The sequence below is a fragment of the Plectropomus leopardus genome, chromosome 4 (genome assembly GCF_026936395.1).
Source record: "Plectropomus leopardus strain MGB_pleo_1.0 chromosome 4, ASM2693639v1, whole genome shotgun sequence".
Lineage (NCBI taxonomy): Eukaryota > Metazoa > Chordata > Actinopteri > Perciformes > Serranidae > Plectropomus > Plectropomus leopardus.
Window position 1 is genome coordinate 15,869,127 of NC_142179.1, and position 20,722 is coordinate 15,889,848.

Genomic DNA, 20,722 nt, shown 5'->3' on the forward strand with positions numbered 1-20,722 from the left:
CTGATTTTTTGCCTTGTGTTTTGATTATTTATCAATCTACCTTTTATGGCAAAAGGACTACATTTCCCATCTTCAGTGGAAGACGTCATATCCAATCACGAGCGCGCAGTTGGGACCACACCGGTCACACTTCCCGGAACAGGGAGGAGCTGCTACTTATCGTGGATATTAATACAATCTATACTCATTGGTAAGTATATTCTGTATTTACGGTGTTATTACCTCTCATAGGCGATATGAAAACACGTATCCGTTATTTTTCCACATTTATATGCGTTGTTGTCGCGCCGTTTAGCTGAAAGTCGGTGTTCTAAAGTTAGGCCGTTATTGATGGGCGGGTTAGCTATCGTGGCTAACGTTAGCAGAAATGTAAATTTCTCATCCGCATCTCGGATATTCAGAGTTAATCCTCGAGGCAGATGAAGTGAATTCGTCATGTCAGCCTGTTTTTATGAGGCTGTGTCCAGATTAAACGGTTTGTAACAGTTTTCCGGATACAGCTAACGGATGCTAGCTGCGCCTCGGGCTGATGCTAGTTAGCTGTTGGTCATCAGCAGTTTTGTGAAGGACTGTGTGGTCGGAGCGCTCAACAAGTAGCATGTAAAAATTATATTAAACGGCTTAAGAAAACCAAATTGATGGCTCTATTTGTCCTGACAGTGATGTCAGTGGTTAGCATTGTGTTAAAAACGGGCTTTGTTGAGAGAACATGCTGTAAAACGCTAAAGCTTTTTGATTTACTTAAGTGAAATCTAGCGGTACAGCTAACTACTTTACAAAACCATTTTATTTGGTACTCGAAAGACATTAATTGTGGATGACCAATGTTGAGGCTGTTTTAAATTCAACAAGAATGAAAGCAGATGTATGCATATCTTATACCTATTTCGAGTGTGTTTTTGTATGGGGGTGTTGATAATCAATAATATTTTGCCTTTCTTTTGTAAAGTAATAGTGTGTTTTTGACAATACTGTGACAGATTGTACAGCACAGTCAACTACAAAGTCAGGTATTTTTACAGAGAGAAAATTAAGTAAGTTACTTGAGCTCAGAATGACCCCAAATGCCCCCTGCTTCACATTTAGTATTAAACTGCAGAGGTTTTAAGTCTAAGCAGTACTTTCCTTACACTCTTAAAACATTTGAACATGTTAAGCTGTTTATCTCAGATGTTGTATCAGCTCTTTAATGAATGACTGAAAACTTTCAATACAGTACAGTTAGTCCAGTTGCCTTTGACTCAGCAGCAATGGGGATTTTGACAAAACACACTATTTCACTACTTATTAACTGAGCAATTTTAACTAGTAGTTTGACTCATAACAGGAAATTCTGCTAATTGTTATTGTGAATTGGATGATACAGATAAATCCTGAGCTGTGGTATGTGCCCTAATCATTAAGCCACAGGATGTCTAAAAATATTGGTTTAATTATGAAATGATGGTTGGTTTTTGTACTGTTTCTTTTCTTGCATCAATTTGTGAAAGAATCATAACTTATCAAGAATGTAATTTGCTGATTAGCGAGAAAGGTCAGATTAAGGCTAGAACTAACCATAATTTTGGAGAACCCAATGTAACTTTATAATCTTGCTTTTTTTGTGCAACCAGCAGTCCAAAATCCAAATATGCTGAATTGGCAGTACAAAAGATAGACTGAATAAATGACTTAAATAATGAGCTGATTATCAAAATTATTGGTGATACATTTTCTGTTGGTTAACTGTTTCACTGCTTGTCTGGTTGTTTTATGTATGATCAGTTTCTCAATTGCTTCTTCAGAAAATGCACTATAAACTGTAGATTGTATCCATAACACGCACTCGCACACTTTTTATATGATTATTGTTTGAAGGTCCTTCGGTTGTTATGATTTTTATTTTTGTTTTTCCATATTACACTGCTTATTGTGTTTCTGCTATCTCTCCTTTCTCAGGTTTGATTAAGCCTCACCATTGCTCACCAGGATGATTGACGTTCGGGCATGGGCAGAGTACGTGGTGGAGTGGGCTGCCAAAGACCCCTACGGTTTCCTCACCACTGTCATACTGGCCCTCACTCCTCTCTTCATTGCCAGTGCACTGCTGTCCTGGAAACTGGCCAAGATGATTGAGGCACGTGATCGGGAACAGAAGAAAAAGCAGAAACGTCAGGAAAACATAGCCAAGGCCAAGAGGACCAAGAAGGATTGAGCCTGTGCATAGAATAAGGGCATAAAAGCAAAAGGAGCTACCACCACGCTCACTGTCCTCTTTATTCCAAATACTGACACGGTGCCCTTCGTTGTACCAGCCCTACTGTCAGCACGGGGCCACTACGCCTCGTGTCCGGGGTAGGAGACTGGCCCCGCAGGCCTAACAGTGCTGAGACGGACAGTACTGCCCGAAGGAGGCTCGTCCCAGTGGGACTTTGGTCAGCAAGAGCACAGTGGTCATCTGTATGATGTTGTTCTACAGAAATCCGCTGATAATATTGTGCAGCTGTTGCAGCACCTTGCATTCCATTGTTAGCTCCCATGTTCTGCTGAATTGACGATGTAACGAGCATACTGGAACTTTTTCCCAAATATCCCAAATACTGCTTTCTAATTAATAAAAGTTTTCATGGTTGATAAGAAAATGTCCTCTTTTTGGAGTTAATATTGGGCTGGGAAAAGTGCTTTTAATTCAGTACACATGAAGTATTCATCCCCTCATGTTTCACTGTATTGTAACACTGAGTCAAAGTGTGTAATTAGACTTTTTTAAACTGACAGACAGAAAATACTCTGTCAAGCGGAAAAATCTCTTCAATTCAATCAAAATTAATCACAAATCTGGAGCTGCCAGTCAACTATCAGAAGTTCAGAATTTAGATTAAATAAGATTGCATCTGCGAGTCCCACTCCTGATGACTCCTTTTGTATAAACAAAAAAATTAAATACAGTATGAAGACAAAGGAACATCCAAACAAGTCAGAAGAAGGATACAATAAAATTTCCAAGGCACTGAATATTCCTCGTAGTACAGAAAGGTCAGGAAACGTGTAACAGCTGTGATAAACAACTTGCTGCCAAAGATGCCTTGATGAAATATCGACATGGAGGGAGTGAACTAGGATTGTTTGGCCAAGTTTTATTATTATGCGGACAATTATTTTGTTTTATACATGTTTGTTCTTCATTTAGATCTGTTTGCAAAGATGTGTGTTCATTTTGGTCTTTGTTTTTTTAAATTTACAAGTATTACAAAGTTATTACGCTCACTATGACTCAGTGTCTGGTGGGATGGATGCTTGTAGAGTAACTGATTCTTGCATAGAAGCAGTTAAAATGGATTATTCTGAATACAAATAGGTCAACGTGCATATTTCTTCATTTCCGTCTTCCTTCTGTTGAAATGTTATTCCTCTCTGGGCTCAGAGAGTTCATGCTTCTACCCTGCTGAACTTTCTTCAGTAACTTTGTGGCCACCGTGCACTCTGACCTCAAGGGGAAGAACTTGCTACTGTGGATCAATATACTGTAACATTATTCATTCTTTCGACTTGAGATTTACAAGCAGCAGACACCACGTCCATGACAAGCAGAGACATTAACATAGAATTAAATGTAATAGCAGTTTCATGGCACCATCTTCAGGCCTGGGCTGATGTCAGACTTCAAACTGTAGTCAATAGTGATCTTATATTAATATTCCCGCAGGATTTAACTTATGCTTTTACACGCGTTCGCTCAACAAGTTTTTGCTTTTTTTCCCTTTACAATGTCAAAAATATATGTGCTCTGAGGGATATTTAAAACTACTACACAATTTCTGTCATCATAGCAGACTTTCCCAGTTCGATTCTCAGCTGGAGTTTAAAACATTTAATACTAATTTGGAGTCAATAACGCTGACATTATTTCTCACAATATCCCTCAAACATGTTACGGTGCATTAATATAGTTGACTTCAAGTATACAAGTATAAACATTCACATTTTTATTTTTACGGAACAGAACTTTCAACTAGATCAAATTTTTGTGGTCACTTGTTGGCTTCAAGATGAGTAAAGCTTCTTGTCTTCACTTCCTCTTCTTCTTCTTCTTGTCTTGTGTATACACAATATACACAGAGGAAATAGAAAAACAGAATTTAAATAATGTAATAGAGTCCAATAAAATAACCTTGATATAATTGCTCTCTTTGTGAAACGGACATGGGTTGAATCTCTGGCAAAAATCAGTTTGGTGTTGTTGAATTGGATTCCATTATACTGAAAGTGCTTTTAACATTACATTTCAAAGTCTCAACTAAAAGTGAAAATCAGTTTCACATGGATAGTATTTATTGCAGAGCTTTTTGATTGGATTGTATTACATTGTACAGAGATCTCAGTGTATGTGGATGCCTCACTCTATTTCTTGGGATTGGGAATCCAGGTGCCGGGCTGGAACGTGTTCGCGTTTGTGGTGGGGTCTGCGCTGATCTCCTGCTTGCCGAAGCTGGTGGTGGCTGCATGGCCTTTGGCCAGAGTCTTTACGGGAGTTGCCACCAGACCCTCCTCATATTCCTTGGCCTGCAGGGCCAGATCTTTCTCCTCCACCTCCATGGCCTTTAGTTTGATCTGCTGCCTGTTAGACTCGTTCTGTAGCAGCTCCTGTAAAATACACAGATATCACATTTCTGTCAGTACTTCCTGACTATGTTTAACAATAATTTCTAGTAATATGATTAATTAACTAATGTGGCCTGGACCCAGATAGGTGACAAAAGATTGATGAATTAATTGATGCAGTTCTGGTGAAATCGGCACCTCTTGACCGTGAATCGATGAATTTCCTACCTACAGCGGTTACTACGGCTCTGACAACACTGACTGTACGCTAGTTAATGGTAAGAGACAAATATTTTTTGATCCCATTTAAATGGTGGCATAAAGATTATAGACATATGATGTCTATCACTTAAAAATATATTTGCAAGTTGAGAAAGTCGGATTTTATTGTGAAACAGTAAAAATGTGAGATTAAAAAAATACATCGTGTGGGCAACGTCATACTTTCTCTTCCACTTAAGATGATGCTTGTGTGTTTTGTACTGAAATATACTCAAACAAGCAACTGGTCTTGCTTGTTCTTTTGCTTCCTGTCTGACAAAAAGACCAAGAGTTGCTGGATAAAACACAGCAGGCTAGATAATGTTACATTTGTGCCTGGAACACACATAAGTTACTTAGCTAGCTGGTTATTGGTGACGTATATTGTGACACGAGATGTAATTCACTGAGCCATTTCACACAAAACTAAATGGTACTATGACAAATCCGTAACAACCTGCAACTTTATTAACTTGCAAAATTATCTTTTAAATTGACCAACAGCGTATATGTAATTTATGGTATAATTAAAGCAGGATCAAAAATTATTTTTCTCTTGCTGTGTCGATGGTACATACTTTTTTTTACCAGTTTCCATAGAAGACACCGGAAGGGACAGAACTTTGCCTTGCTATTAATTTACAAACTATGGCTGGCAAAACAATCAAAGGGACAACTAGCATGGTATTAACGATTTGGTAAAATCTCAGACGCATGACAAATTTAGTGTCATTTCACCCGACCCTATCAGTCATCATCTACCAAGGCCGGTGGTGTTGGAAATGTCATGGTCGCAGTTTCCTGGAGATTTGACAAAACGGATTGTGACAACAAGATTACTGACTGGAACCTTCAAACTGTCCAGCATAACCGAAACAATGATATCTCCCCCTCCTTAAATCAACTACCTCTGTTTATCTTAGAGCAAGGCACAAGAAGTCACTAGTCAAAAGTAGCAGAGACATGAAGTTGCACTGGGCAGCTTCCAGGAACAAATGTGTGTGTGGGTTGATTATGAAGTGGGGCATTTACTAGAAACAGAACAAGCGTGTACAGTTAACCTCTGCTGGTCCAATAAACCCAGGTTAAAAATGTAGTGCTTGGAACGGACTGGTAAACTAACATGACAGGAGGCATTCACAATATAAACACCCATCCCAGCTCATGGAAACAATTATAACCTGAACGTGGTCCACCAGTGGAATAGTTACCCACTTGAGCCGCAGCTAGTGTCCAGTGATGTTAGCCTCTCCCTAGCATGAGAAGCCAAAAGGGAAGGGAGGACTGGGCATAATGCTGTTGTGTGTTGGCAGAACTGAAGGACTGGAAAAGAGAGGGGAGAGCTGTGGCCAAAAAGCCCCGCTTTGGGGAGGGAGACAAACATACTGAGCTGCTTTTCCAGCCTGTTAATGACAGGATTTAATCCAATCAATTTATGTCGGCTTGGACCGGGAAGAGAGGGAGCGTGACAAGGGGTAGGGTAATGTGCTGGGAGTGAAGCCTTGGCCACATCAACACTGTCCAGCTGTCAATGGCAGCTATTGGGCAGACGCAAGGCAGAAAATTGGAAGAGAATGTTCTGGCAATAGAGGCAGGGGATGGCATTGGCCACTGGCAGGGAGAGAGGACAGAGAGATAGAAAGAGTGCCTGGGCATTGGCCTTCCAAGGGATTTCCTATAGACCCACATTTCGCCGGCCAAATAATTTCCAGCATTCTCACATTTAAAGAGCAATAAACCCAGTGAGAGGTACACGAGGGGAAAAACTGAACTCCTTCAGCATTCCCATCTTGGAGACTGCCAGAAATAAAACACAAAAAAGCAGAGATGCAGGCTTTTGCTGGAAAAAAAGAAAGTAAACTAGGACATGGTGTCAGTGAGCCCCTTGTTCGGAGGCTGTCTTTGCTCTCCGCCTCGCCATCAATGCACTTCAGCTGCTGTTTATTTTAACACCTGTCCCCCAAAGTTCCTGGATTCAGTTGGAAACTGTAAGATAAAACAAATCAAAGTCTTTTCCTTCTCCATCTTTGCTTCTTTCCCTCCCTTGTAACCAGCCCCCCAGAGTCCAACCATCAGCGCAGCGGGGAGGCTGAGGGGGAGACGTACCTCGACAGAGGGGGGCTCCTTCCGTCTGCCTCGGATCCATGCTGGAGGAGGAGGAGAGAGGAGGAAAAAAAAGAAGAGTGAGAACACCCACACAAACATATGCTGCACAAACAAAACCTGCAGTTGTATTTTAAGGCTGCAGCTATAGCATCACTGAGTTTCAGGGCACTACAGTGGCTCGGCGCAAAAACTGAGTAACCGAGCTCATTTGGGGAGAGAATGTATCGAGGGTTTTCACTTTGTTTTGTTCCGTTTCACTTAGCAAACTATAGGGAAACATGCAGAAAAGTTATACGATACACGATCGACTCAAAACACTAATACTGCTTTAGTGGAGGCAGAGCAGGGCCACTGAGTGCTGTGTCTCAGAAGAGACAGTGTGGATCTGCTCTGATCTTTGAATTTGAAAGTACACACTCTGTCATTCTCCATCAGTAGCTCTGTCCTTCTTTCTCCTCCTGAGTAGAACTGTGTCTGTCTGTCATCTTTTTTTTTCTTTTAAAGGAGCTCTATTTTGGCTGAGCTGGCTGCACAGCGGAGCAGGTTAAAGGAAGCCAGAAAGAGAGACAGAGAGAGAGAGATTTTTCTAACTCTTCCTCCAGCTAGCGCAGGGATTCTGGGCCTCTTTTATCCCTTTCTTATTTGCATCCTGATGAAAATGCATGAGGGATGGGGCGAAGCAGGATGAGGGGTTTAAGGTGGATAAAGCCAGTCTGAGACAGAGGGAACAGTTTGTATCCAGTTGTAAGAAATTTGAAACACTATTTTATGATACGGTTGTATAACACCAGCAGAAGGCGTCTTTGATAAACTCATGAATACGCTTTTCCCAACCCCCATCTCACAGTATGAGAAAAAAAAAGAAGGAAAATCAATGGATTAGCCTAGAACCCAATAGATGCAGCCATGAATTTGTTATTCCGTTTTATTTGTGCAGCACTTTGTGTACTCTGCTGGGTAGCTCTCATGTTAACATTGTCATTATCCCTGTTAGTGATAGTTAAAGCGTGCAACAGTGATGCTGCGGTCCAGACTTACCGTCCCACTCCATCGGTATGCTGCCTTCTATATACTCATATTCTGAAGGATTGGCTGCCACTACCATCCGCTTGGCACGGATGAGCCTTCCTGGGACACCAAAAAAAAAGAAAAAAGAAAAAAAAGTAGAGGCAAAGACAGTGAGAGTGAGATAGAGATGCTCAACAATGATGCATACAAAACGCAAAGGAACACAAACAAACACAAAGAGCCGCAGACACAATGCGCTCTGTCTCCTGCTCGTGCAGACCCACAGACACAGACAGACGCACAGACACACAAATACACAGAGGGATGACAGCGCTGTGACAGGCCATGGATGATTACCTCGTGGCCCTCGGGCCCTTCTCCTCAGATCTCGCTGAGTGGCTCCAAATCTGGGCTAAGCCTTTATGCAAATCAGCCTCCCTTTAACCCAACCAACCACAGCCCCCCTCACTCACAACCTCTTCCAATCACAGCGCTCCGGCTAACAATGCCCTCCAAAATCAACATCAAGCCGAGCAGGAGACAAAAGAGGTCAGATATCACAGAGAACAGGAGAGGCACGAGCTGCGTGGAATATTAAGTGCTCCTTTCCCTATCTGTATACAGCACAGCGCGCGCTAGCAGCAAGGCCACCGCCAATTATTTTTGGTCGAATCTGCTGATTAGACAAGTTTGGCTGGCACACAATGACATGGAGACGGAGGTAGATGGGTGGGCGGAGGGGTGGGCAGTGGAGTGAGATAGAGATAGAATAAGAAGGAACAAGAGATTTAAAAAGAGTGTCTTTGTGTGGTGCTACAGAGCTCACTAATAACAAGTGTTTCCACAGTTTCTCCTCGCAGGTAGCCGGATGTCCATCCATCGCTTCCCATCCCTCTGAGAAATGATGAGGCAAGGAGGGAGGAGGTAGAAGGAGGGGAGAGGGAGTGAGAGAGTGATGATGCATGGCAAACATGGCTAGGAGAAGAGAAATGGATGGGCAAGGAAAACAACACGCTCCAAAACACAGACAATCTGTCAGGATTCCATCACCGTTTCTCCGCAGCTGACTGGACATGGACAAATGGAGGCAACCACCTCCATGCACACCGCAGACTGATGGCCTTAATGTTTGCTTCAGCCATAACAGATAGCTACGGCAGAGGGATGGATGAATGATGGCACTCAAAAGTGGCTAAGTGTGTGTGCGGGAGCCTGCATTTGCTTCTTAGTTGATCTGTTTTCTTCCAATCAACACGAAAACATTCTTCATGCATGTGCTGTTCTGTAATTATGCCTTATGAGGATGATTCCTTTCCATACTTTATCCAGCCTATATAGTAATCAGGTCAGCTAATTAGGCTAGCTTTGGTTCTGCTTTGGTTCCCACTAGATTGTCACTATAGGGCCTCACAAGCTCTGCAGCTTTTAGTTTTCTGACGAAAACACAGCGTTCTCTCACCTTATCTGCAAAGCTGGCCCTGCTACGTGTAAAACACATCCTATGATGCTCACATTTGTTTACATGTATGCCTTAAAATGTCTTCAGAGGAACGGTTTCCTAGAAAACCCCCCATGATAGCAGAACAAAAACAACTGCCAGCGAACAAAAGGCTGTGTTCTCTAGGCAATACTCACAAATACATTTAACAGGTATGCTAATTATAAACAGATCCTATCCATATTTGCATTGGTGTGGGTGGCAGTAGACTGAAATGGTACAATTATGATACAGTCCCCACAAGCAATGCGCTTAACTACAGCTAATGCCTAACTAATAAGCATAAAGAGAGGCACCCGCTTTTTTTTCTCTGTCTCTATCTCTCTCCACTAGGTTGCATCTCCCCCTCGCCTCTCTGTCACACTCCAACATGGCTCTCCTCTTGTCTTGTTGCTTTTGCAGCATGACTAAACCCCTTCCACCATGGCTTTTATCCTTGGATTTGAATAACAAATACAGTATGTACATATATTTATGAAACACGGCTGATCCTCCCACCACATACACATTGGGAGGAGGCTTGTCAGTCTGATTGGGAGGAATCTCGCTCTCTCGGTAATCTCTGTGCCGGGACGGAAAAAATACACAGGCCAAGGCTATATACTGTACCATTCACTACAAAGGTTCAAAGAAACACACTTCTTCCCCATCTTATTTCCTCATGGGAGTCAAAATTTTAAAGACCAAAAATATAACAGCAACACCCTAACTTGGACATCGGGTTTGTTAATAAAGGATGCAATTACAGCGTATGGGCCAACTCTTCATGTAACGTAGCATATCACAATTGGCCTTGCACATTGTTTGCATAGTAATTTCTCTGCTCAGGGGGCTGCCTGCAACTAATGATTACTGTCATTACTAATTAATCCATACATTTGTTTTAATTTACACTCTAATCACAAAGCAAACTCTAAAGAGAGTAAAAGTGAGTGAAATGGATTACTTTGTTTGACCAACAGTAAACTCTTTAAATGTTACAACTGATCGCATCACAAAAAAACAAAAACATTTTTCTATATAACTGACTAATCATTAGTTTTGGACACGACAAAAATGATGAAAATTGTCCATCAACAGTTACCTGTGTCTGAGTGATGTCGTAACATTCTAGTTAAGTCATGTCATGTTTATTTATATAGCTTGAAATCCCTTATTTTATGTCAAAATACAAAAACATTTGCCTTCTTTGTCTACAAGTTTAAAAATCCACAAATATTTATCAGCCCTCTGATTTATCTTCTCTACTTTGAACCAGTTTTACACTACATGTTCAAGGCGGGAATATTGTGAATGATTGTTACTGCAAAGTCGGGCCATTGTTATTGTTTAGAAAGTGATACAGACGCATTTGTTTTATGTCATACTAAAGGCCGACGCTGTTGTGTTACACATCACATCCGTCACACTTTATTTGCTTTTGCAGTGCCTGCATGCTATCTAAAATCATACACTGTAGCGAGGAAATGATGCAGCTGTTGTTTGGTCCTTTGTAAAAATTTAAAGATGACATAAAGAAGCGACTTTGTAGCATCTTCATAGTGCTATGTAAAACTGTTTATTGTGTTTGTTTCCGTCTTTTGTTTATGTTTTGCTCTGTGTGCGTCTTTGGCTTAAATGTGTTGTGTGTAAAGGTCTATATAAAACTGAGTTGTTTCAAAATCTTTACAGTAAGATTTAACCAGTAAATTGTATTTTAATGTGAATTTATCAGTCAAGATAAGCTGATTATCATAACAGTCACTGCTTAATTCTTGTCATTATCAATAAATTAATAGTCTTTAATTTCACTTTATATATTTTATACTTACGGATACCTGATTCAGACAGTTAGCAAATTGGATGTTAGCTATTTTTCTGCTTCAGTTCAGACTTTAGAGAGACAGAGAGAGAGAGAGACAGAGAGAGACAGAGAGAGAGAGAGAGGTATGAAGGTGTTAGGAGCTCTCGATCTCAGCGGGCCCCCTTGTGACAGGTCTGCCTCCTCATCACTCACTAGGGGAAACCTACTTACCAGTCAAACGCACACACATGGTCTCTCTTTCACACACACACACACACACACACACACACACACACACACACACACACACACACACACACACACACACACACACACACACACACACACACACACACACACACACACACACACTGGCTAGAGAGCAGGCAGATTAACCTGAGGGACAGGAGCGAGGACGCTGCCTCTTACCGTGAAGGACAAACGCAGCACTGCGTTGGAGAGGGGGAGGGGCCAGCAGCAGGAGGAATGAAATCCCACCACATAAATATTCATGAGCCATCTCACCTGTCTGAGCGCGACTCATCTGTGAGCCTAGCTGTGGAACCGGGGATGGAAGGAAGAGGAGGAGGAGAGAGGAATAGGAAGGAAGGGAGGAGACAGGGAGGCAGGATGGGTGAGGGGTTGCCTTGGCAGCCAGATCAGGAGCCAATCAAAAGGTGCGCCTATCCTTCCCGTTCGTTAGAATAAGACGTGATGCGCTTCGAGGGGGCTGCTCTTTGAACCCTGAACACACCCGACTAAACTCCATCACCTGCTTCAACACACACACACTCACACACGCAAAACCCCCAACTTCACACATCAGCTCCCAGGTGAGTGCTACTGGGGGCGACCTGAGAGGTTTTTCACCTCCACAATGTCATTCTGGGGCGTCGTGTGCTGTCTCTCAGGCTGTGTATCTTTCTCCTGCACTCTGTCTTCTGCCCTTTTTACACAGAAATTGTGCTATAGGGACACTACAAAGTCCTGTCTTCATGCCTCCTTTACATTTTTACACAGAACCAAACAAAATGGCATCATTTTGCTCTAGTGTGTGATTTTTATATAGCATGCCAACATCGTGGAACTAAAAGAGACGTGATGGCCGTGACATTAGACACAACAGAGTCGGCCTCTATTGTGATATAAAACATACATGTCGGCTGTGTTTTATAAACAATAACAATGGCATAACATCGCAGTAACAAACATTTACCATCTGATGGCTGATCTTGTCCTCTGCTCGGAGGGTAAGGAGCTAACTGCCAACAGCTACTTTTTAAATCTCCCACACTGGATCGCACGCATAAGACGTCAAAACGTCACACCCATGACGCCCATCAGCCTATCCTGCCAGCTGTCCTGTTTACACAGACACCGTTTTGGCACTGTTACTTACTCCCGTGGTGGTTTAGGGTGAGACAACTCTTTCCCCCCATTCAGTGATCATATGTTATACACAGAGTGGCGAGGCAGCATAAAGACGTGTTTTAAAACTAATTTATTCCTTCCACAATCTTATAAACAATGCTGCTTAAGGCTGCAGGGATTGTGCAATAGTTTTCTGATGTTTTACCACTGGGTGTGTGCAATATGTGTTATGTGCAATGTATGTGCAATATTTTGTGTGTGTAGTTTGGTTTATGTGCAATTTATTGGTTTTATTTTGGTACAGCTAGTGTGCTGTTTTGTTCATACGTAGTTTGTTTTATTGTATGTGGGAAAGGATAAATGAGAGCAGCATCTGAGTCAGAAACAAATTTCCATAATGGGACAATAAAGTATATCGTATCGTATCGCATTGTTTAGTTTCATTTTGATTTAATTTAATTCGTTTCACCACCTTAAATAGACAGTGTAAAAGTGGCTTTTGATTACAGAATTAGATGTCAGGGGAACACACTTTGATTGGCAACATCCGGATATGGAGAGCCCTGTAAACTCATATAAGATCAAAACAGAATGAGCTCCAGCTGGAGGACCTATGCTCCTTATTATCAACACCAACGTCTATCCTGTAAACCATTACTTGTCTCTGAACAGATTGCAGGCAAAAAGCTCCCACTTTCAACTCCAGCTCTCCCTCTTAATCGACAACAAAAAGAGCAGCTTTCTCAGACTTCATGACCATGCAATGTAAAGCAGTGACTTCTAGGCCTGACACTCTGGTGGAACAAAAAGCAGCCTTGAAGCAGCGAGCCCATCAGCCTGGTTTGAGCCTAGTTTATTCCTCTCCAGCTGAGCTGTGTGCTGGAGAGGGATGGGGGACCAATACCTGCATGGTAATGGACAGCTTTATGAAGATGGAGTGATCCGATAAGCATCAGTGATACAAGGGCAACCAGGTACCAATACTGACACCCTCTCCTCCTCCTCTCTCTCTCTTCCACCAATCTCTTTCTGTGTAAAAAAAAATGGAGGGGATGTGTGAGGCCTGTAACCATGGTTACCCATTAGCCCTGAGCCTAGTGACGTGGGATGAGGTTTAGAGGGAAAAGGCCAGCCGTTGTTTTGCATCAGTTCTGGTGAAAAGGAGGAGCTTATGGGCGTAAAGTAGGCTGCTGTTCCGTTTTTTATTCAGCCCTCATTCTGTTTGTCCCTGTTGCTGACGATCCCGCCGAGGCACAAGCGACTCGCGGCAGAACAGAGGAGAATAATTCATATGAAAAAGTAATAACATGCGGAAAAGAATACTCTGATTTCCCACGTGTGTTACTTTTAACTAAACGCAGGCGTACTTGAGGGTGGAAGGGATACTTTGTCCCCCTTTCCACTTAAGACCACCCATCCACTTGAAGTCTCTTCTCTGCCCCGATGGGTTATAGAAAAGGACCATGGCAAGTCAGGAAGTCAGCGTCCTTTGTGAGGCTGTGGAGTGGTGTGGACCCCCTCCTCATACCTTCCAAGCTCCTCTGAGGCCCATACGTGTGATGTCCATACACCAAGCTGTCCACCCCTTTCTATTCACCTCCATCACTTGCATCCAACCCCCTTCTTTTTGCTTCCACTGCACCTTCAGCCCCCCCACTCTCTTCCTCCATTAACCTACCTCCACCTTCCCTTTCTCCCCCTCTATCTGTCTGCCTGTTCCACCCACTCATTTCACCCTCTTTCTGTCAGAAACCCTCCTTTCACTTTCACTCTCTCCATTCTTCCCCCACTCTATAATTTCACCCCATATGTCAGCATCCCCCTTGTTCTTTGTCACTCACTTTCTATACCCCACCTTCTTTTTCCACCCTCCGTGAATCTCCCTCGGCCTTATCTCTCCTCCCGTATACTCCTTTCCTTATTTCTCTCTGCCTGTCTGCTTTATTAAAATATTCTGAATTGAATAAGCAAGCGGCAGGCTCCGGGAGATGTCTGCTTTGTGTCGGTCTGTCTGTCAGTCTTTCTGGCTGAGTTTCTGACAGACAAGGAGCCCAGAGGTGTCAAAACATCTCGCTGGCCATCTGACCAGACAGAGACGTGAATGCACCGGACACAGTGAATCTCATCCATGCTAAATGGAAAAAATAATCTGATAAAAAATATATTTCACCGATATAAAGAGGGTCCTCACATAAAACTAAGCCATCTCTACAGTTGAAAGAAGCAAATACTTGGTGTCGCATGACCAGAGAAAACAGAGAAAAAGGATGCATTTGCTCAATAGATAGAAAACCTAAAGCCACCAGAATGCATCACGCCTTACCAGACGCTCCCGCTGATGGGTGATGTAATGTCGACCGTCTGTGATCTCATGTTACAGTCAAACGGTTAGCGAAAACATGTTTCTGAAAACATATGGGGCGAGAAATATGCAACTCAGGAACAGAATCTTGGATTATATTTGATCAGCCATGCTGAGTTTTATCGTTTGATCTCCGTTTTTTGGCCTCCGTATTCACTGTGCAGGAAGCTATATGGCGCCCACTTCCTGTTTACTAACGCTCGCTATTGCAGCTAAACAGGGTGTATTTGAAAACAATTTACTTGATAAAGAAGCAGTGTAACAAAATTATTCTGATATATATTTGATCAGCATTGCCTAGTTTTACAGCTTGATTGGATTTCGGTACGAGTTTGAATGAAAAAGAGGGGCCAGTGTCTTGATCAGCTGTGTACTCTTTGTATGCTCAGTTGCGCTGGTTCTCGGTTTCGCCATGGTTTACCACAGTTCATCTACACATACTACCAACATTGTTTGGATACAAAGCTGGTTGAAAATATCTCTTTAATTTGTTGTCTTCCTTCTGTTGGCCTTACATCCATATAAAATTTGTAGGTTGTGAGTCTGAGATGTACACAGCTCTACTGTAGCAGTGCTTAATAGACCTGCAAGATGCTTAAAAAATATTGGAGCTAGGCCCGTTTGTAATGTTCTACCATAAGAAATAAATGTGCCTGTTTCTCATTTTCAGCATCTATCTCTTCAAATGCCTTTTTAATGAAGTAGTTAAGCCGCTCCATGATGCTCCACCACATACACATACAAACACACACTTGGCAAACAGTATAAAGCAGGATGAGCTAAACCCACTTGGTTTCTCTATAATGATTAAACAACCTTCATTTAAACCCCATGCATTGCAAAGCTGCTGATCAATTAACGTGATTTACTGTGGCGGCTCCGGACATAGCCGTTCCATAGTAAACACTGACTTGGTGTCCTACTGTAGGATAGACCTTCCTTCATCACACCCTGGGGATCACTTGTGGCAGAATAAACAGCCATTTGGACCCTCGTCTCTCTCCGCTGTGACTCTTTCCATGGAAATATGCGGCTTGAATCAACGCTCTGATGACACACAGCCATCTGTTGTTGTGTTAAGTGTGTTTGGGCATGAAGTGGAGAGAAAACACACAATCGCAGATTTTTTTTTCTCTCCCTTATTTTAAATACAAAGCAGATACAAATGCGCGCGCGCACACTGTGTGTAGTTGTTGTGACGCACAAACACATGTACACAATCACAGATGCACGCGCTAATACAACAACACACACACACCTCCTCCCTCGGTCCCCAGAGTCACCCATCCTGAAATAGCAGAACTGAGGCCTTTTCAGTTTTTCACTTCATAGAACAGAGCTGGGGAATCAAATAAATAATAGACAAAGAGAGAGGGATAGTGATAGGACGACAAGTCAATGCATCTTTTCTCTGCAACAGCGTGGCGCACCTCTGAAGAACCTCTGAATCCCTTCCATTCTCTACACAGTGGAGAGGACCAATAGATTAAAACTGCATGGCACACACTGCTAAAATGAATAGCGCTAAAAATACATCCTTTTCACCAAGACATGAAAGGAAACTGCCTTTCCCCTGTCCAGTATTGAGCAGCCATTGATTCCAAGACAAAGGCTACACCTCCTCAAAGAGGTAAGAAAAATAGCAATCATACAGGCAATTATTTTCAAATGTGCCTGCAGCGGCCGATAATGTCAGTGCGCCTCTCTTCCTAAATAAAGGGAGGGAAGGCAGGCGTCAAAGCTGCAGGCCCACTGCTGAAGACGAATGAGCCCATCCGCAGAATGCTTTGCTTTCATCTGGGCAGCATGACATGGCGCCCCATGCAGTGTGAGGCAGAGCCGGGGCCTGGGGGACAGACGCGCACAGAAAGAGAGAAGAATATAGATTCTCTGTTCAGCTCTATGGGGCCAACACCGAGGCAAAGACCTTCTAAAGACCAGTGGCCAGATTGCCGGTGGCTTTCTCTTGTAGCCCTGCCATAGACAACAATCACAGGGGCTCCACAGCCCATAGCACAGTGCTCTCTATGGGGCACAGAAGGCCTCTTTAGCTGGGCCTTTTCTAAAGACAGAGACGGACATTCTCCCTCTCTAGGCGTGTACTTCAGACTCAGCCTTTTCATTTTGATGTGCTGCAGCATCTGAGGAGAGGGGGTTAGAAAGCTCTCTGCTGGGTCTAGCCCTCCACACTGCCGAACTACTCTAATGTTGTGAATAGAAATCTTCACTGGACTTGCTTCAAAGGAGGAAAAATCGAGAGGCAGCAATGACGGGGAGGGGCGAGGGAAGGAAGGACTAACTGGAGGCAAATAAAGAGGTCAACTTAAGGAGAAATCTAGGAGATCAGAGAGGACAGAGTCACATAAAACAAGCAATTGCTTCCTTCTATTTTTCTGTCTTAGCAACCATTAACGTCCTCATACACAGACTAGCACACATGGAATTGCTTACGCCCCAGTTTTCTAAAGTTAACAGATTGAGAGAGGTAGAAAATGGGAGCAGCAAAGCATGGATAAAGGTAGAGAGGGATCGGCTGAACACTAGGGATGGACAAATGAATAGAAGAAGTAGGCAGAGTTGAGAGAGAGAGAGGGAGAAGAGGAGAGAGGCTCCTCACCTACTTCAACCACAGCTCGTGTGCTGCAGTGGAAAGCCCTGCGGTCCATGCCTTAAGGCCCTGAGCCCACGCTTGGCCTATCAGTTTAAGATCAAAAAGAGCCCGCTTTAGCAAGACATATGGACTGAATAATGCATCTGCTTTATTTCCACAAGGCTGGACGGGCTGAGTGGCAGAAAAAAAGAGGAAAACGTGTGCACAGTATATGTCTATTTGTTTATTATGAACATATATACGAGAGTGTATGTGTATGTGCCTGTCTGGCATTTATGAGTGTGTTTGTTTGCTTTTCTACAGGCCAACTAGCCCCTCCACAGTGTCAGTCATTGTGATTGGGCAGTGAATCCGATAGCCTGTAGCGTGCTAGAAAATGGGCTTCTGTGATGTCTCATTTGAATAGTCTGACAGCCAGGGGTGGAGGAGCAGCCTTGTAATGAATTATAAATACGAGGTGGGCGCAAGTTTCCCCGCAAACTGCTGAGAAAAGGTGAAGCACAAAGTCAAGTTCAGTCAGGAAGAAGCCAGGCTTGCAACCTGCCAGAGGTCAGCCCTTTCCAGCAAAACAAAAAACCAAAACAGTTTGGTTTCACCCTCTGAGAAAAGTAAATGTAGGCACTGTGTGATATCTGTTAAGGCTATGTTAGTGAAAGAAAGGCTTTATTCATGTTGAATAATGTGGCACCAAGAGGGGGAGACAAACATAAGCATGTGTAGGCAGGACATGATTATTCCCAAATCACTGCTGTGTAGTGTAGCTCCCATATTAGACATTTACACTGGAGTGAACTCTGCTCAACCATAATTATTCTGGAAAATATCACACGACCCTTTGATACTAATAAGCCAAAAGGTCTGTGGCTGGTTAACCAGCAGTATCATGTCTGGTTGTGCTCTCTGACCTGTGACCTCTGACCTGTGGCCTGTAGTCTGGGTAGGACCCCCGCTGATGTTAATTTAAGGTGATAAAGGGAGGAGAAAGTGTGAGTAGTGTGGACTCTGCTAATGATTTAAACACAGGAAGACAGAATTTACACACACAAAATGCATCATCATGTGTCCCCCTAACCAAGTTCATGTGCAGACGAGGACAGAACACACAGTTTAACAAATTAAAAAAAGCTCAAAATGCCACCAAATTCTCCTTTGCTGAGGAGAGAAATTATAACCACCCACAGCTCTGCTTCTTCTATTGTAGACACACGTCTTAAAGACACTCTAAGAGAAAGATGGGACGAGTGGAGAAGGACTCACAGGAAGCCTCGGCATTGAGTCCACAAGACCAACAAGCATGTCCTTGGCCTCTTCGCAGTAAGTCGACAGTGTGAAGGACACCATTGGCATGCCACCATGGATTAGCCTGATGACACAGTTCTATTGCTTGGCTTGAGCATTACATACTGTAGCACTGCCATGTCTCAGTAGGGATATATGACCTCCTTCTAAATCCTCATCACAGACAAGTAATCATTTCCTCTGCAACGGAGAACCTGGAGGCCAGTGACAGTGGAGATGCCAGAGTTTTGCCCCCCAAAATGAGTAAAATTTTAACTGCAGTGAGCTGCATTAAATACAGAAAAAAAATCTTATTAAAATACTTAGAAGGGAATGTTCTTGTTGAGGTGATCGCCCCATCTAGTGGCAAGCTTTATATACTACAAGGGTGAAAGGAAAGACATCCAGCAATACGATTTAGAAAGAGAGCAGTGACACATACAAAAAAGAAACCTACAATGTCAGTTTTCTCAGTGAGAATCAGCATTATTGGGCAGAAAAGTATGTACACACCATAGAAATAGATTTTTCTATGGTATGCACACAACGAATTTGACTGATTTTGTTGGTATTCTCAATGTTCTTGCACAGAAACAGATATACAGCAAAACAACATAAAACAATGTTGCAACTGTGAAAAATGCAAAGGGTTTTGGGTTAAATATGGGTTGCATTTGGCAGGACATACAGCATGTTTATCTTCATATTGACAGTGATGATGTTTACATGTTAAAAAACTGTGTATAAATCAGTGGCAGAATGTACATTTGTATAGTTTAACTATTTGAGTCTATTTTTTATGCCACTTTATACTTTATATACTATATACTTTATACTTACACACCTTATACTTTAACTCTATGACACTTCAGAGGCAAATTTTGTACTTTATACTTAACAGCATTTAAAACTAAAACTTTCAGTTCCTAGTTACTTTATAGATAAAGATTTTTGCATTAACTTTAAAAGAGTTTATAAAATTTTAATATAAACTAAATTATCAATACATTTATACAGTTACGGTTAAAATAATTATTTTAATCAATTTATAAATTAGCTGGTTGACAGAATATGAATTCACTATATTTCTGATAATGATTTAATCTGTTTCTCTGTTTTATATATTTTGAGTTTTTCGGGGTGTTTTTTTCTGCGTTGGGTTCTTTTACTTTTAATACTTTAAGTACAAGTTCTTGATTATGCTGAATTACTTTTACTCAAGTAACATTTTCGATGCAGAACTTTTACTTGAATCAGTAGTTTCACGGTGTGGTATTAGTCATTTTACCAAAGTAAAGAATTTGAATAGTTGCTCCACCATTGTTATGAATTATAAAAATATGCAATTTACAGGTACAGTGAAGCTCTCAGTATATATAACATAGTAATAACCACCTAGCCTATTTTAACGCAATGGGTATAAAAAGCAAAGACTAGGCTACATACAGTTCGATCGTTGCTTTTTAAAATATATATATGTATTAGTCTTCAGGGATCAAGATTGTAAACAAATTCACGACTGCCTAATGTTAGCATAACAAGCCTTTATTTTACCTGTCCATGTCCTCTGTTCTGGGATTATGTAATATTTATTCCCCAAAATATCTGTCCCGACGTGCTCGCGTACTACTCCAAACGTACGCCGCAGAAGTCCGGCGAACCTGCTCATCTTCACAGGACTCCCCGCAGGTTTGTTGGGAGATTTTGGGGTGTATTTCGTGTCCCCTGTTAGCTGCGTGCCCTCTCACTGAGCTGTTTACGCAACAGTTCGTGGGCGGGGAAGAGAACGAATAAGCTGTTCTGTGATTGGACGGCTGTTCCTCACCAGCCAATCAGCGCTTTTGTCGTAACAGAACGTCACGT

At 42.3% G+C, this 20,722-nt stretch overlaps 2 protein-coding genes across 3 annotated transcripts; one reads left to right on the plus strand and one right to left on the minus strand.

Moving 5' to 3' along the window:
* The first annotated feature begins 46 nt into the window (after positions 1–46).
* smim15 (small integral membrane protein 15) lies at positions 47–2,621 on the plus strand. Of its 2 annotated transcripts, none has more exons than XM_042487957.2 (2): positions 47–190; positions 1,939–2,621. In XM_042487957.2, exon 2 carries the CDS (start codon positions 1,970–1,972, stop codon positions 2,192–2,194), a length of 225 nt encoding a protein of 74 aa, XP_042343891.1. In that variant the 5' UTR covers positions 47–190; positions 1,939–1,969; the 3' UTR covers positions 2,195–2,621. The 2 variants fall into 2 exon arrangements, with proteins under 2 accessions (XP_042343891.1, XP_087932764.1); XM_088076638.1 differs by lacking the exon at positions 47–190 and adding an exon at positions 287–475.
* Positions 2,622–3,952: 1,331 nt separating this feature from the next.
* Positions 3,953–20,634, minus strand: ndufaf2 (NADH:ubiquinone oxidoreductase complex assembly factor 2). The gene is made up of 5 exons (XM_042487956.2): positions 20,414–20,634; positions 7,987–8,076; positions 6,949–6,989; positions 4,380–4,623; positions 3,953–4,074 (listed from the first exon to the last, which is right to left on the minus strand). The coding sequence occupies exons 1-4, from the start codon at positions 20,526–20,528 to the stop codon at positions 4,381–4,383; spliced, it is 489 nt and encodes a 162-aa protein (XP_042343890.2). The 5' UTR covers positions 20,529–20,634; the 3' UTR covers positions 3,953–4,074; position 4,380.
* Positions 20,635–20,722: the final 88 nt, after the last annotated feature.

What these genes read in the sequence shown, in the direction of transcription:
- smim15 (XM_042487957.2), top strand. Translation starts at nt 1,970, where the DNA reads ATGATTGACGTTCGGGCATGGGCAGAGTACGTGGTGGAGTGGGCTGCC.
- ndufaf2 (XM_042487956.2), bottom strand. Translation starts at nt 20,528, where the DNA reads ATGAGCAGGTTCGCCGGACTTCTGCGGCGTACGTTTGGAGTAGTACGC. An exon ending in CATACCGATGGAGTGGGACG is followed by an intron (nt 6,990 to 7,986) that starts GTAAGTCTGGAC and finishes CTCCTCCTCCAG; the next exon opens with CATGGATCCGAGGCAGACGG. An exon ending in AGGAGCCCCCCTCTGTCGAG is followed by an intron (nt 4,624 to 6,948) that starts GTACGTCTCCCC and finishes TGTATTTTACAG; the next exon opens with GAGCTGCTACAGAACGAGTC.